The sequence below is a fragment of the Choloepus didactylus genome, chromosome 10, assembly GCF_015220235.1.
Source record: "Choloepus didactylus isolate mChoDid1 chromosome 10, mChoDid1.pri, whole genome shotgun sequence".
Lineage (NCBI taxonomy): Eukaryota > Metazoa > Chordata > Mammalia > Pilosa > Megalonychidae > Choloepus > Choloepus didactylus.
Genome location: NC_051316.1, coordinates 124,924,678 through 124,939,536, shown reverse-complemented (window position 1 = coordinate 124,939,536; position 14,859 = coordinate 124,924,678). Strand labels below are relative to the sequence as shown.

General features: G+C 37.0%; 1 protein-coding gene across 2 annotated transcripts in view; it reads right to left on the bottom strand.

Moving 5' to 3' along the window:
- Positions 1–14,859, bottom strand: part of ERP44 (endoplasmic reticulum protein 44) — a 103,514-nt gene that overhangs the window by 66,952 nt on the left and 21,703 nt on the right. The window contains exons 2-3 of one of the 2 annotated variants that reach the window (XM_037798551.1): positions 4,637–4,709; positions 2,935–2,974 (exon numbers count right to left, since the gene is read on the bottom strand). The exons of the other annotated variant lie outside the window; for it this stretch is intronic. Of the exons in view, the coding sequence (XP_037654479.1) occupies positions 2,935–2,974; positions 4,637–4,709 (113 nt within the window). The remainder of the gene's footprint in view (positions 1–2,934; positions 2,975–4,636; positions 4,710–14,859) is intronic. 2 annotated transcript variants of the gene reach the window in all.

The window sequence follows — 14,859 nt, the reverse complement described above, 5'->3', positions numbered from 1 at the left end:
ATATATCTCTTCTAGTCCACTCACCTGACTTCCTAAGGAGATGTCCTAGAATATAACAAGGAGACACAATCTGTATCTTCAATCTCTTGCTTTCAAGTGGCTCTTTCCTCTTTTAGCATTCTTAAATCTCTCCCATCTGGGATAGGTGGGTGGGGTCTGTGGACATCAGGGACTGTGTCTTATTTGACTACGTATTCTAGTAAGCATTCAATAGATGTCTGTTAAATGAATAAACGGATATTATGGAGGAAGTACAGAGACTAGGACCAAAGGCTTGTGGGATCTTAAAGTTTGCTGAAAATAGGGGAGCCAGAAGGCAGGGAATGATTCTTCATTACTTGAAGAGTGAGGATGTGACCAAGCAAAGGATCAGTGGATTGGCTCCTGCTTTAAGGGCAGGATAAAGACACCCATCAAGAGCTCCTTCTCTCGGGACTGTCCAAATTCCTGCTCAGCAAGCATCTAAGCACAGGGCTCATGCATAAAAGAGGATCAGTTTTACCATCAAAAGGTGAAATGGAAGGATGAAATAAAAGTTCAATTCCAGTATTACTGGATGTTCATACACATGTATCCATACACATGGAAATATTACATTTATAAAAGTAAATTCCAGAAGTGAAGGGACTATTAAAAGGGCCTTAAGGGTCATATGAACCCAATCTCCAATCTAGTGTTTGAATCAACCCTTTACACATCAACCAAATAGGTGCAAGTCTTTTTCAAGGAACTCTGGGGGCACTTACTAGCATGATCTAGTGGGGAAAAAAATAAGCTATGGAGTCAGACATACCTGAGTTTAAATCCCAGTTCCACCACTTAACTAGCTGTATGACTTTCCTGAGCTTCAATTTCCTCAACCTTAAATGGAAATTATAATACCTACCTGCAGGGTAGTTCTGAGCATTAAAAACAATGTATGTAAAGAACCTGGCAAATTACAGCATTATTAAGCACCTATTATGCTTTATTACCCTCTGAGGCATATCAGTATTTTTAGGCAGCTCTATCAGAAAATTCTTCCTTAAAGCGTGCCACATCCAATTCCAGAGGGAACTCAGGATCTAGCCTTTGAGGTCACAAGTACAAATCTGTATTCTATAGCCAATTATCGAAGTTTTTTTCTGTTGAATAAAAGAGTATTGATTCATGAACAACTCCAGGTATTGTTTAGGTATTATGTTTTCCCAAATAACTCTAATAATCCAGACTTCCAATTCAGTTTTTGCAACAAGGTCAGTAAGATGCTCTATTTCTCTTTCTTACAATGCAAAAAATCCCTCAGTCAAGAGATCTGTGTTCTAGTTTTTACTCTGTCACAACCTAGTAGCTTGGGAAAGCACTATACTCCTCTGATCCTCTGTTTTCTTGTTTTAGAAATGAAGTACTGGACTTTCATCAAATTTTGTGCCTACAGTTACAGCTGGACAATCCTAATTTACCTTGGAAAATGCTATCTTTGTTACACATCTTATATATGCTATTTTCTCTGTGTATCTTCAACTTTTCACTATAGTTCTTCAAATATGCATACCATACACACATTCATTCATTCATTCAGTAAATATTTATCGTCTACTTATCTGTCAAGTATCATGCAAAGTGATTGGGGGTTAATGTTGAAAAAGATAGTTATGGAAATCGTTTTTACAAAACAATGTAGTAAGGAGCCACCAACTAAACTACAGCCTACCATGCTCTGATTGGGTTAGTGTGGGGTATTATGGGAAGGAATAAGAAGGGCTCCTAACCCGACCTGAGAGTGGGGGCGGGGCACTGACCAAGGAAGGTGACCTGGAAAAAGTGGCATCTAATCTAAGACTGGAAAGATGATTCGGACTTAACTAGGTAAAGAAGAGGTGACAGAAAAGCAATCCATCCAGGCAGGGGAAATGTAACTAAAGGCCCAGTGATGAAAGATTATAAAATATTAAAAAAACTGAAAGAAGTTTAGTGCAAATGGAGCAGAGTGTGGGAGTAGAGAAAGACAAAGAGGTAGACGTAGCAGGGACCAGGTCATGAGGGGCCTTCTAGGGCAAGGTAAGGGACTTGAACTTTAACCTAAAGATAATGGAAAACCATTGAAGGGTTTTCAGATGGGGCGTAAAGTGATCTGATTTGCACTTACGAAGGACAACGTTGGCTACATTACAGAGAACAGGTTGGAGACAGAGAAGACTAGAGGCACAGAAAACAAATTAGGAGAGACCTCTGTAGGATATTGGGAAGTTGAAGTAGCAGCTGATGGATGGTAAGACTAAAAGGGTCAAATAAGGTACTGTCCAGGAATAAAGATTATGCGAGTGTTTGAAACTTTTCTCCAGCTGAAACTCCCTTCCTCCTATCTCCATGCCACAGTCACTAACTCCATTTCAAGTCCTTGCTCTAAGATGCTGGGAATACTGAGAAGACATTACCTCTGCCCTCAAAGTTTATTTACTGGGGCACAAAAGAAGATAAAAGGCAAAACAATAAAGTTAGAGAAAGAAAGGGGTACTAGGCACAGAAGACAGGTTCTGATTCACACAGGGGAAGGAGTAAAAGGCTTCCAGGAAGAGAGATAGCAGATGGCATAAGTTAAAAATGTCAACATTATTTTTCCTTCCAAACTTGCCACCCCACATCCTCACCTTCAAGCACTGCCCCACTTTCTCCAGCCAGTAAAAATACGATATTGCAATATGTATTCTTTTTTTTTAATTTTGTCAAATTTGAGTTTTTATGTTACCTGTTTTTATTTTAAGATGTGGAAGAATGGAATCAGCTAAATTTCTCTCTTAAATACAAAATCTCAGCAAACTAAACTGTTTTACTTGTTGATCAATCTTTGGAATACTGACTCACAATATCAAAATTCTTCCCTAACCACCCCTTTCTAGAAATTCACCTTTAGCAAATTGAAAAAAAAGAAAACAAAACAAGATTATTACTTACCAGTCAGCATAAAAATTTACTAAAGCAACATCAGCATTGTCTGAAATTGAAAAACAAAACCAAAGAACCTAAGTTATTTGTGTCTATACATAATTCTGACATAATTGAAGATGCAATTTTCATTATGGTTATTTTCCATTATGAGGATCCACTAAAAAGACACAATAACAATTAAGTGACCTCTCTTACTCAGAAACCCATACATAGCCATGGGTTGCTCATATAATTTGTCTTAATACCTTTACTGCATATTAAAAGAATATAGTGCAAAGGGGGACTCAAACTCAGATCAGCGAAGCAAGATATTCAATAGCTCACTCTCATGAAAAGTGAAGTGGAATGATATGGATTTCAATGATCCATTTTTCAATCTTCCATTTCCATGAACAACTGAGAATCACCTCTGCAAGTAAAATCTTACTTCACAGAAGAGATCTGCATAACTAGGCTATTTCTAAATCTCAGATATCCAATCTAATTGCAACAAGTAAGCTAACGGTCTTACACAAGATGTACTTCCTCTGGTTTCCACCTAATGGTTATTTTCTGTTGCAAAAATAGCTTTGTATCATTTACATATCAGGATATGAAGACCTGAGAACCATGTAGCTCTGCTTCTTTTGCCTAAACCCAGTTCAGAAAAACTTAGATAAATGACTCAAGTATTTACCAAAGTAAAACACAAAGATATAATAGAATTTGGAAGATGAAAGGAATGAAAATGGTATGAGTTTCAATTCCCTTCTTTCTTTTTCACCTTCAAAGCACCTTTTATCCTCTCTAAAGTATTTCCCAGAGTATGCCTCCCTGGATCAGAAGCATCAGCATAGTCTAGGAAATTGTAGGAATGTAAATTATGGGATGGAGCCTAGCAATACCCACAGAAACTGGTAGGGATATTAATAATTCCTCTGGGTCACTGTGATACATGCTAAAGTTTATAGAACCAATGCTCCAAAGCATTTCCGTAGTGTGGGAATAAATTTTTTAGCATTTGAAACCAATTCTAGGAACATAAAACAACATATGATACCCAATCAGTGTAATTAATTCATTTCACCTCTATTACTTTTAATTTTGTTATACTCAAACCAATGGGAAAGTAGAATGGTTTAAAAAAAAAAAGAATTTATGCTCATTGTACATCTTTAAAAGCTCCCAACTTGTGATTTTCTATCAAGTATGTCTTCACTTTCCTTATACTATTTTTAAAAATAAGAAAAGTCCTACCCCAAATTATTTGTATCTACAATCACACATTTAGCAAAGCATTCAGTGAAACAATATTAAATGTAATTCGACCAATGGCAATAAGAAATCCAAGCAGGTGATTTAGTTAAAATAAAAAAAGACAAAAACTTTCTAGGCTCTGTTCTGAGGTCATCAGCATTCAGACTGCACTGTGGGAACTGCTGGCTCTAAGTAGGCTTTAGTAAAATGCTGTGTGCACTGTTAAGCATGGTATCTATGACAAAGCAAAGAAATAAAGCAAGACGTATTACTCTGCTTACAATACAGGAAAGCAGACTTACACATTTTAAGGTATTTTACTAAATATTAAAACCAAAAGTACTTTGTCAATTCAGTCATGGAATTAATTAGAACGCCAACTCTTCTACGTAATTGAAATTTTATTGTGTCTTTCTGTATAAACTTACTCTTTACAGTGAAGAAAGTACTTTAAAAATACTGAAGTACTTACTTAAAATTTCATCTATATTCTCTGTATCAAGACTTGTTATTTCAGTTGTTACAGGAGTAAAAACCCAAGTTACCTGAAAATTTAAAAAATGTGAAATTAATAAACGTTTTCACAAAAGGCAAATAAAGCAGAAAGTCTAAAAAAGAAAATGTACGAATAAAATTCTTTCCACCTATACTTAATTACAAAACCATTCAATTAATTTTAATCTTTATTGTCTATTCTAATCCTTCACTAGATCAATGAAACAAGAGAGTTGCTAACTTAAACCAAGAAACTGATCAAATGAGATTTTCTTCTATACTTCCAAATATATAAAAGAGATTGTTTCTAAACAATTAAATAAACTGAGCTAGTTTATCTTAAACTAATACTTTTAACTTTATCTCTGCATCTCCAAACTGCACAAAATTGCCAGGAAAAAACTGCCAGAAGAGTATCTGTTTTTAATGTATTTAATACAGAAACTAATTTTGCTGATTCTATCCCACCATGCTTCTAAGGTAGACCAAAATAATGAAGAGAAGAAGTTAAGACTTTTGCAAATTGTGAACCAAAAGCTCTTCTTGCTTCACTTTCACTTACTGGTGAGGACAATATTTTTAAAAAGAGAATATGAATTTTAAATGTGTCTGCCAGCCAAAGTTCTTTATCGAAGAGAATCTTAGCCAGTCATCTGCAAACCAGAGAAAAGACACAATTTTCAACTATACTAACAAAGTTTACTTGTTTTAAAAAGTAGTATATCATTTATTTTTAGGTGCCCTCATTCTTAACACATTTTATGTTTGCTGCCTGGAGAATTTTTTGTTCAAATCCAGAGTTTATGTATGGAAACTCATCCACTGAACCTCTGTTCCTCATTGAGTGTCATCTAAAGCCAGGCCCTGATCAAGGTTCTGAAGACCATTCCTCTTCCCATCCATTTCATGGGCACTTTAGCATGCACAACAGTTACAACTCAAATGATTATAATTCATCAGCGACTCTATTTCTATATAGTGTAAAGAGATGCGTTGATGCTGGTGCATAAAAGAGCCCAGCTACTTATTTGTAATATTTCTATAAATTTATTCCTTTCTTAGGAAAAAAAACCTAAGAACAACACTAAGTCTAATTTTCAAGTTACTATATGGTACAGCCAATAGTTGACTACCATTTCTACCAGCAACCAGTAAGTTATACTCTTCTACAAGTAACCTAGATGGTTGAAAATCTCTGACTTAGGTAATGTATTTAATTAGTTTCACATCTCAAAAGTTGACTGGAAAGATCAGACTTCCCTCCCCAGTCATTACTTACTGTAAATATCTCAATAGATCCTTCCCTCATTAATGTTTGACCAGCTCCAGATAACCGTGGAACCCAATTATATTGGTACAGCAAGATTTTACAGTTTGTTGTAGGAAAATTCAAAGAGATACAAAAAGATTATTATAAGCGATGAAGTTGGTCATTATCAAAGTTGAGTCATTAAATAACTCTAGAGTCATTTATAAAGCATCTGGGAGGTACTGAGGCCACAAATGCATGGGGCATGGTGTGCTCTGCCTCTAGCCAGGGGGAGAAAGATGAGATAAATGCTGAACCAGAGAAATGATAGTGGACTTTGGTTGCATAGAATCCACTTGTTGTTTTTAAACAAACAAAAAAAAATTAATTTTTTCTTTGGGTTTGTATAAGAAATTTACAGTGTGAAAAATATACAAGTGAAAATGAGGCCACACCCCTGGGTGTCAGGAGGAGCTACTTGGTCACAAATACAAACAAACCGGACATTTCTGAGTTCTTCCTTTGGTCTGACTATAATGGACCCCTCACCTCATGAGAGAGGCTGTAGAGCTGGAACCCGGGCATCCAATCCCAATCCCAGCCCCATCTCCCAGTGAGAGTGGGGTGGGGGACTGGGGCAGGTACAACCAGAGCAGCTGGTGCCTTCTGGCTCTCTCTGGCTTGGGGTGGAGGAAAACATGGAAATGAGGGTGTCCCTTCGTCTTCCTAGCTCTCCTGGCTGGGCTTGGGTGGGAGGACTAGCAAGTGTCTGAGGATGAGGGGGTTGTCAGAGTGGCAGCAGGTGGGGCGTGAAACAGGTGGTGAGTAGGAGTCTCCTGGTGACAGTGAACACGGGGACCGTCAAGAGATCTGACTTTGCTCAAGGGAGCCCATTTTTGAAGTTATTTATTGCTTATCAAAATATATCTTTACTGAGGAGTATGTTCTAAATTTAATGGCTTTTTACTTTGAAATATTTAAACGGCAATGATATTTATATGCTGGTTAACTATAAAAATAAGACAATGATGTATCTGGCTGTATTAAATAGACACCTATTCCTTATGAAATATTGTGTGTGCTGGTTTGGATATATTATGTCCCCCAGAAAATCCATATTCTTTAATGAAATCTTGTGGGGGCAGTCTCTGGTTAGTCTGTTGATTAGGGTAGACATTTTAATTAAATTATTTCCATGGAGAGGTGGGCTCTGCCCATTTAGGGTGGGTCTTAATTAAATCACTGGAGTCCTATAAGAGAGCTCATAGACAGAAGGAACTCAGAGCAGTAGAGACTTTTGGAGAGATGCTTGCTGACGCTTTGAGATGCTTGGAGACATCTGGAGATACTACTAGCCCAGAGTTTGCCCCTGAGAAGTTAAGAGAGGACCCCTAGACGCTTAGATGCACAGGAGGTGAAGAACCTAAGGGAGAGACAAGGCCAGAGACATTTTGGAGAAAGCCATTCTGAAATGCAACCCAGGAGCAAAGGACCAGCAGATGACAGCCAAGTGCCTTTCCAGCCTACAGAGGTGTTCCGGACACCATCAACCATTCTTCAGTGAAGGCATTCTCTTGTTGATGCCTTAGTTTGGACACTTTCATGTTCTCAGAATCGTAAATTTGTAACATAATAAGCCCCCTTTATAAAAGCCAATCCATTTCTGGTATTTTGCATAATGGCAGCATTAGCAAACCGAAATATTGTGCTAATGAGTATGCAACTGATAAGCCTGGTATTCAGCTAACAGTTGTTTCTAAAGAGGGCCCAAAGTGAGAAAACTCTCTCAGACCCACTAGTCTCTCCTCCCTGAAGGCTGCAAAGTAGGCATTTTCCAATTATCATTAACATTTCTATTAATATGCAGTATGAAGGGAAAGACAGGCTGTTTATTTGAATTGTTAGCAAGCTCCACTAGTCTGACAAATTGTTTCTTTTCATGTCAGCCTTGGGCAGAAAGAAGATTTTTCTGGGAAACATCTTTATGTATCAAATGCTATAGTGCTCAAATAAAATAAAGTAGCTCTAAACCAAGGATGGGAGTGGAGAATGTCATTAATTTAAGTTTTTAAAACTTAGACTTGAAGGAAACTTTTAAATTTATTAAAAAAAAAAAAAACAGAAAATTGTAACGTAAGATCTTAATAGTCATAGAGAATATGGTCTTAAATGATGGAGAATGTAAACAACATACATAATTATATATTTATAAACTTATGAAATATTTTATAAATTGATCATTCTTTTCAGTTCAATAGCTTGTTTTCTTCCCAAGAAAGCTGAGAAGAAAAGCTTCTCCTCCAACTGTACCAACTATTAAACATTTCATTCTGAGATATGTCTAGTGATATGACCTTATATACAAGGTACACCAGTGGAATGGTAAATATTGCACCTATATCCATTTAAAAAGATAAATAACGTGACAGGCTAACTTTAAATAGCAGGAGCTTCTTCAACAAGTAGAGAATGTTTTCTTCCATTAGGTGGCTTTTAAAAATTGAGATGTCTTTGAGAATTAAAAATCTTCCCTTTCCTTAAATTCCCTATGCCCTCCAGGACAGCCTAACTGGTGCACCAAATGCATTTCCATAGCATTTTAGAAGCCACCTAGCAGCCGGTTGCTTTTCCCAAAGCCTGCCCCACAATTTTTCTGCTGCTCTCTCTCTGCATACATGGTTTCCTTTACTTGGAATGTCCTTTTCTACATTGCTGCATAGTCAATCCCTCAAAGACTAAGCTTGGAGTTAATGGAAGTTTGCCTGGTTTTCCTGGTACAAAATGAATTTTTTTCTCAATAGCCTGACCTGCTCCATGGGATGGGGTTAGAAAAAAGGGAAAAGTAGGCTAGGGAAATGGGAGTTATTGAGAAAATAATATTCTCTCTAGATTACGCATCAAGCTGAAACAAGATACAGACAATTTTAATAAGCATGCACACACTCTCTCAATGAGGTCTAATTTTAATTGCTACATTGACACACATGCATGCTATAATAATATCACAGACAAAACACACTCAGGCATTCAATGCTAGGCCCTAGTGTTATTCCTCTTTGGGAAAAAACAATTACTGAAAAAGGTATTATTCCTATAGGATCTCCTTTGAAGTTTTTTTAAAAATTAATTTTTACAAAATATAAATTTTCCCAGAACATTAAAGTCAAGTGGTCACCATCTGAATATATTTGTAATAGGAACTACTATGGCATTCTCTGAACTGGGTTTCTCCTTTCAATCTAATTTGCCCACAGACACCAGACCAATCTTTCCAAATGCTGCTTTGCATGCACCAATATGCCAGAAAACCTCCAGTGGTTTTTTCATTGCTAGCCTGGCATATAGGACCCTTCACAAACTAGCCCACACCTTTCTTCTCTGAGTCACATTCTACTGTTCCCCACCCACACCCTTTACTCCACCCAACATGGATGGAGTTAGGGTCACCATAGTCTAGTTGGTCATATACTCCAGTTTGCTGGAAACATCCCAGTGCAGCCTGTTGCCCTGGAGTATTATTAATAGCACCACCCCTTTCACTCTTCAAAGGGTCCCAGTTTGGGCAATAAATTATGTGGTCACCCTATCTATAGTAGGCCCTTTGAAACTGAGAGAATTGTACCAAGCTCTTCACAAATCCTAAATTATTAGTAAGTATATCATGTCCTTCCATATAACAAATGATAAAAATGAAAATCAGAATGAGAGTGATTATAGAATAAAGATAGACTAAGATATGAATGCTGAGCCAATCACTAGCCTCACTCATTGATTTGCAACACCAGGCTCTCAGCAAAGGAATAAAATCAGTAACCCAGGAAAATTACCAAGTGCCCCTTCAAGTGCTGCTTAAAAGCAGTCCAAATCCTATAAGTTATAAATCCAAGAATACAAGTAGTCTATAGTACTTGCAATTCCTAAAATGTGTCTTTTTTTTTCCCTGCCTACATACTTTGCTCAGTTTCCTCTGCTTGGAAAGCATATCTAGTTTTTAAGACCCAATTCATAACCGACCTTTTCTAAAAAGCCCTTCCTGATGGTCCCAGGTGCTAGCGTCTCATTTCTCTCTCCTCCAAACGCCTAGCGCACTTTCTGTAGCATGTTAACACGGTACTCCTCACACCAGTTATTTGTGCTAGTCTTACCTCCTCCAGTAGACTAGGAATAGCTAGAAGGTAGAGACAGTACCTTATTCACGGATCACCTACTACATATGGTGCCTTTATGTGCACAATAAGCACTCAAGTAACTACTAACGAATGAACTGATGGATGAAAGGGGAGATTACAATAATTCACTAAGAATGTGGAGGGAGGGTGCTGGAGGTGAGAAGAAGGTCCTGCAGTGGGAACAGCCAACAAACATTTTCAACATGTGTGAAGAAAATAAGGTTACAAGTAGGAATGAAGTCTATGTTAATCTGTTTTTAATTACAGTATGGTGAAAAGCACAACACTAGGCAGTAATCCATGCACTCAGACTTAGAGAGAACTTACAGGTGATCTTCCCAGCCACTACAGAAACCCCTCTACATCACTGTCTAAGAGCTGTCAATGAGCCCCTAATAAATGCCTTCTTGTGGTCCCCCAGCTGTTCTTTGATATGACTTCCAGTTATTTTAGCACACAGACTACTATCATTTAAGAATAGCTATGTTACAGAACCCAATACTTCCTGTATTTTAAGTTTGTTAATTCAGTCATGAAAATAAATGATGTGGGACTTTCAGAACCAGAGGCTAATAAAAATTCAGGCACAAGAGACTTTTAAATATTATTCCTGTTAGCAAGATTTGTATTCATAGAAGCATTTGCTGGGCTTTGATTTAATTGTTTTATTAGAATGTCTTAGTAAACAAGTGTAGAAAACTAAAAGTATTTTCCAGTGAGTTTGTTTTTCCTTAAAGCTCAATACCTAAAAGCCTTGATATTCAAAAAGTGCACAGCATCGCTTGGGATTGTGTGAGAAATGCAGAATCTCAGACCTCATCCCAGACCTACTGAATCAGAATCTGCATTTTACTAAAGATCCCCAGGTGATTCCAGGGCACATTAAAGTTTAAAAAGCACTGCTTTAAAGAGCAAAGCATTTTACTCTAGAAGCAAGTGAATTTACATTTTAAACTTTGTACAATGTTTCTGGTCCTTAAATATGAACCCAAGAACAAGGAAAACTCATTTGTGAGAATTCTGTATTGACATGCAAATTGCTATGATTTTAGAAAAATCTGTAAACTGTTATTATGAATTTCCATAAATGTTAATTTTTAAAAGTATACTTGCCTTCTGCTTACAAAATACCTTAAATAGATATTTCTGTATGAAAATTATTGGCATAAAACAGAAGCTTCAATAGAGGATTTCTCCTTCCCAATGGCATTACTGTTCTCAATTGGCAAGACAACTGCTCTGCATCCTGCAATAATAGCTTAGTGTAATTTTCATTAAATCTTTTATGTACTTGCTGTTGGGAGAAGCTCAAAACCCTTTACAAAACAAGTCTCTCATATAGCAAGAAATAAGTAGTGTACCAGGCAACAGCTCTCTTCCAGTTCTAATCCAGATTGACAAATCAGGCACCTGAAACCCCAATGCCAAGGGAGTCGGGCTGCTTCTCTGCAATGGGTGCTACTTCTCTGACTGCAGTGTCAATCCACTCCTCGTCTTAGTTTTGCATTAAGCTGGCAGGCAACAGGAAGTGTAGAGGTTTGCAGTTGGAGGCAGGAAGCTACTACACGTAAAAGGTCCCTGGAGAAAAGAAGCTGAGGTTGACAGGCACTGTAAGGGCCTTGAAGTTGGGCATCAATCAAGCCACATCTCACTGTTAGTATCCCCAGAAGCATTATATTGAACTAGACAGAAAGTTCAAAATGAGGGGGAAAACAGGACTAAGTTTAGAATAACACTGAGAAGCTACTATAACCCTTAAATTCCACAGTGGTACCAGCTTCTTATAATATCAGTTCAACCCACGTTGGGCATGTCAGATCCAATCTGCTTTTATATAGAAATATTAGAACAATTAAAAGCATTCTTCATTAAATAACTCAAAATATGATACAGACATGTTTGGAAAAAAATTCTATGTCAAAAGAAATTCAAATATAAATAATATAATCCTCCATCTCAAACTCTGCTGGTAAGAACAACCATGGACAAATAAAAAGAAACAAAATCAATGCAATCCGTATTTTTTCTTGCATATTAGTTAGTTGATCATGCATGAATTTCCATTAAAAATTTATGTCATTTGTGCTTTGTTCTTATAAGACACGGATGCATAGTCACTGGATCTAAAAATGGATGAACCAATTTACCTGAATACAAAATGTACTGGAAGTACCAAGCAGCCCTTAAAACTAGATACTGACTAAGGATCTGTATTTTCCTGACCTTCAGAGAAGAAGGGCTCTTGTTACAGAAAGCTTCTCAGAGCTGGGGTGGGGGTGAGCTTTTCAATATGTAGAGAGAATTGTTGTCTTAAAATCCTACACTTGTTACTCTAAACTCAAACTTCTAAAAGTGCTAATACTGATAAAGCATGGAAATTGGCAGAAAAGTCAAGATGAGAATTATTTTCTTCTTTTTCTATAATCACTCCAGAGGGGGAGGGGAAAGGGTCAGACAATGTCCCATTCATCATAGTCTCCCAACTGGTACCTAGCACTGGGGCTTGTAAGTCAACATCCACAACAAACCTGCAAATATGTGCCGGGAGAAAATTATGACTACTCTACTTTGCACTATACTGTAATTCCTGCCCAGGATGCCTGATAAAAGAAAGTTCTGCCTTAAGAGTATATATACATTCTTTTGTTGAGTCATTATTCATTACACAAATCAGTCTACACACATACAAATGACAAATCTACAAATACACACACATAACTTCATATACAAATATACGCAAATGTACAACTGACGAATATACAAATAAACAAATATTTAACTTAGTGTCATCTATTACATATACCAGGTACTGGGGAAAAGGTTGTGAAAAACATTACACAGATGTAATGTAATTGCAATTTACTTTACATTACATCTAGCAAGAGCACCAAACTTAACTTTCATATTAAAAGAAGAAGAGGAGGAGGAGGAGAAAGAGGAGGAGGAGGAGCCACTCTCGAGTATTTTAACTTAAGATTCGTCTGTAATTCCTATTATAATTCTATAATAATCTATCCCCAAATGAAGATAATTGCTGGGCACTGGACAATAAAAATTACATAGTACATCAGTATTCCTTTCTTGCCTAGGCTTTCAAGAAGCTTTGAGTTGATTTCAATGTAGAATAAATGTATCGACCTTGTTATTAAAAAGTGGGACAGCCAGACATTAGGCCTCTTGATGGCATGCAATAGAAAATACAAAGCACGATCTATGAAGTATTCTTGACAAAATAAAAATAAAATAAAAAACAAAGAAACCTGAACCTGACCTGAATCTAATCAAGCCTGAGAACTAGCACATAGGAAACACCGGATATAGAGGAACAAGTAAAATGACACCAGGAGCACACAGCCAACATACCAGAATGCAGGAAATTTTATAGGAAAAATGCGTATCTTGGTTTGGGCTCCCCTAGAAGAAGACCCTGCAATAAGGAGTCAAGGGCAAGCAGTTTATTTGGAGATGACGGAAGCAGAGAAAACAGAAGTGTGGCAGGGCAGGGAAGCCAGCCAGTATACTACAGGGGGTGAACTAAATACCAATATTTTTATTTAACTTAAAAAAAAGAAAAAAGTAAGGCTTATACTGAATAGACTGTGATGTCTTCTAAATTACATAACTTCAATTCTTTAAACTCTTTATTTACCAGTTTTTGCAGTTGGCATATGCATTTCCTGTCTGTGCAAAATGTAAAGGAAACATCTCCTACATAAGTCAAAGAATGCCTTTGTTCCACTACTAAACATGTGGCCCTGACTGTTTTATGGTGAGTCAACAGCCATCAATGAAAACCTGCTCTTAGTGAAACCTCTGGTTTCTTATTTTCAACATTCACTTAGTTCAAGAATGACTCTTAGACTTTCTAGTATCTTATTCCTAAGTAGAGCACTGTGTTATAGGGTAACAATATTTTTATTAATAAATCCAAGAATGATTTCTTATTATACAGGCCTAAAGTATTAACCCACTGCTTACTTCAAAAATCTGTACCTTCATAATTGTAGTGTTACTTCTAACCAAACCAATTCTAAATGTCAGTCAGAAATAGTGCTTGAGAGGCCATATACTCGTTGCAATGCCTTTCCTAATTAATTGATCATTAGAAGGCTCTTTAATTCTGCCCTATATGCCACATACTGTTTTAATTAATCTTGTAAAGCAAACGGACTTGTCTTTCCCTCACTTAATCTAAACAATCCCCACCCCCACACACACCCAGGACTGTCTCAAAACATTAATATTTATTAAAGCTCATTACCTTATAACCTCTGTCACTACCATGTAATATTTTAGCTTTCCAAGCACTTTTACCAAAAAACTGATTGGGAAATGACCATGGTTTGTTAAGAGGAAATCTGAATTTAGGAATCTATCTCTCTTGCCCACTTCTGTCCCACTTTCCTTAGTCACCATGAGAAGTAAAGAAAGAAGGAAGAAGCATCGGCACAATTAGGAATATATGGTCTACTGAAACCTCAAGACAATTTGGGAGGTAGAGGGAGACTAACTGGCAGGGATTAAGGAAGGGAACTCATTTCATACCAACAACAGAGTAAAAAAAAAAGGAAGTAGTTCTCTATCTGTTTCTGGAGTTTTGAGGCAATCAACCTTAAAGTTGAGAGAAGGGGGGCCATTTTCTGGGTCCCTGAAACATCCTCAGTCATCCTTAACCTTGAATCCCTCATATTTTTATAACATGCATTAATTAAATAAGGGAATACAGAAAGTCCTTACTTTCCTAATGTTTGAATTTCACACTGATACTTCCAAATTGCCTAC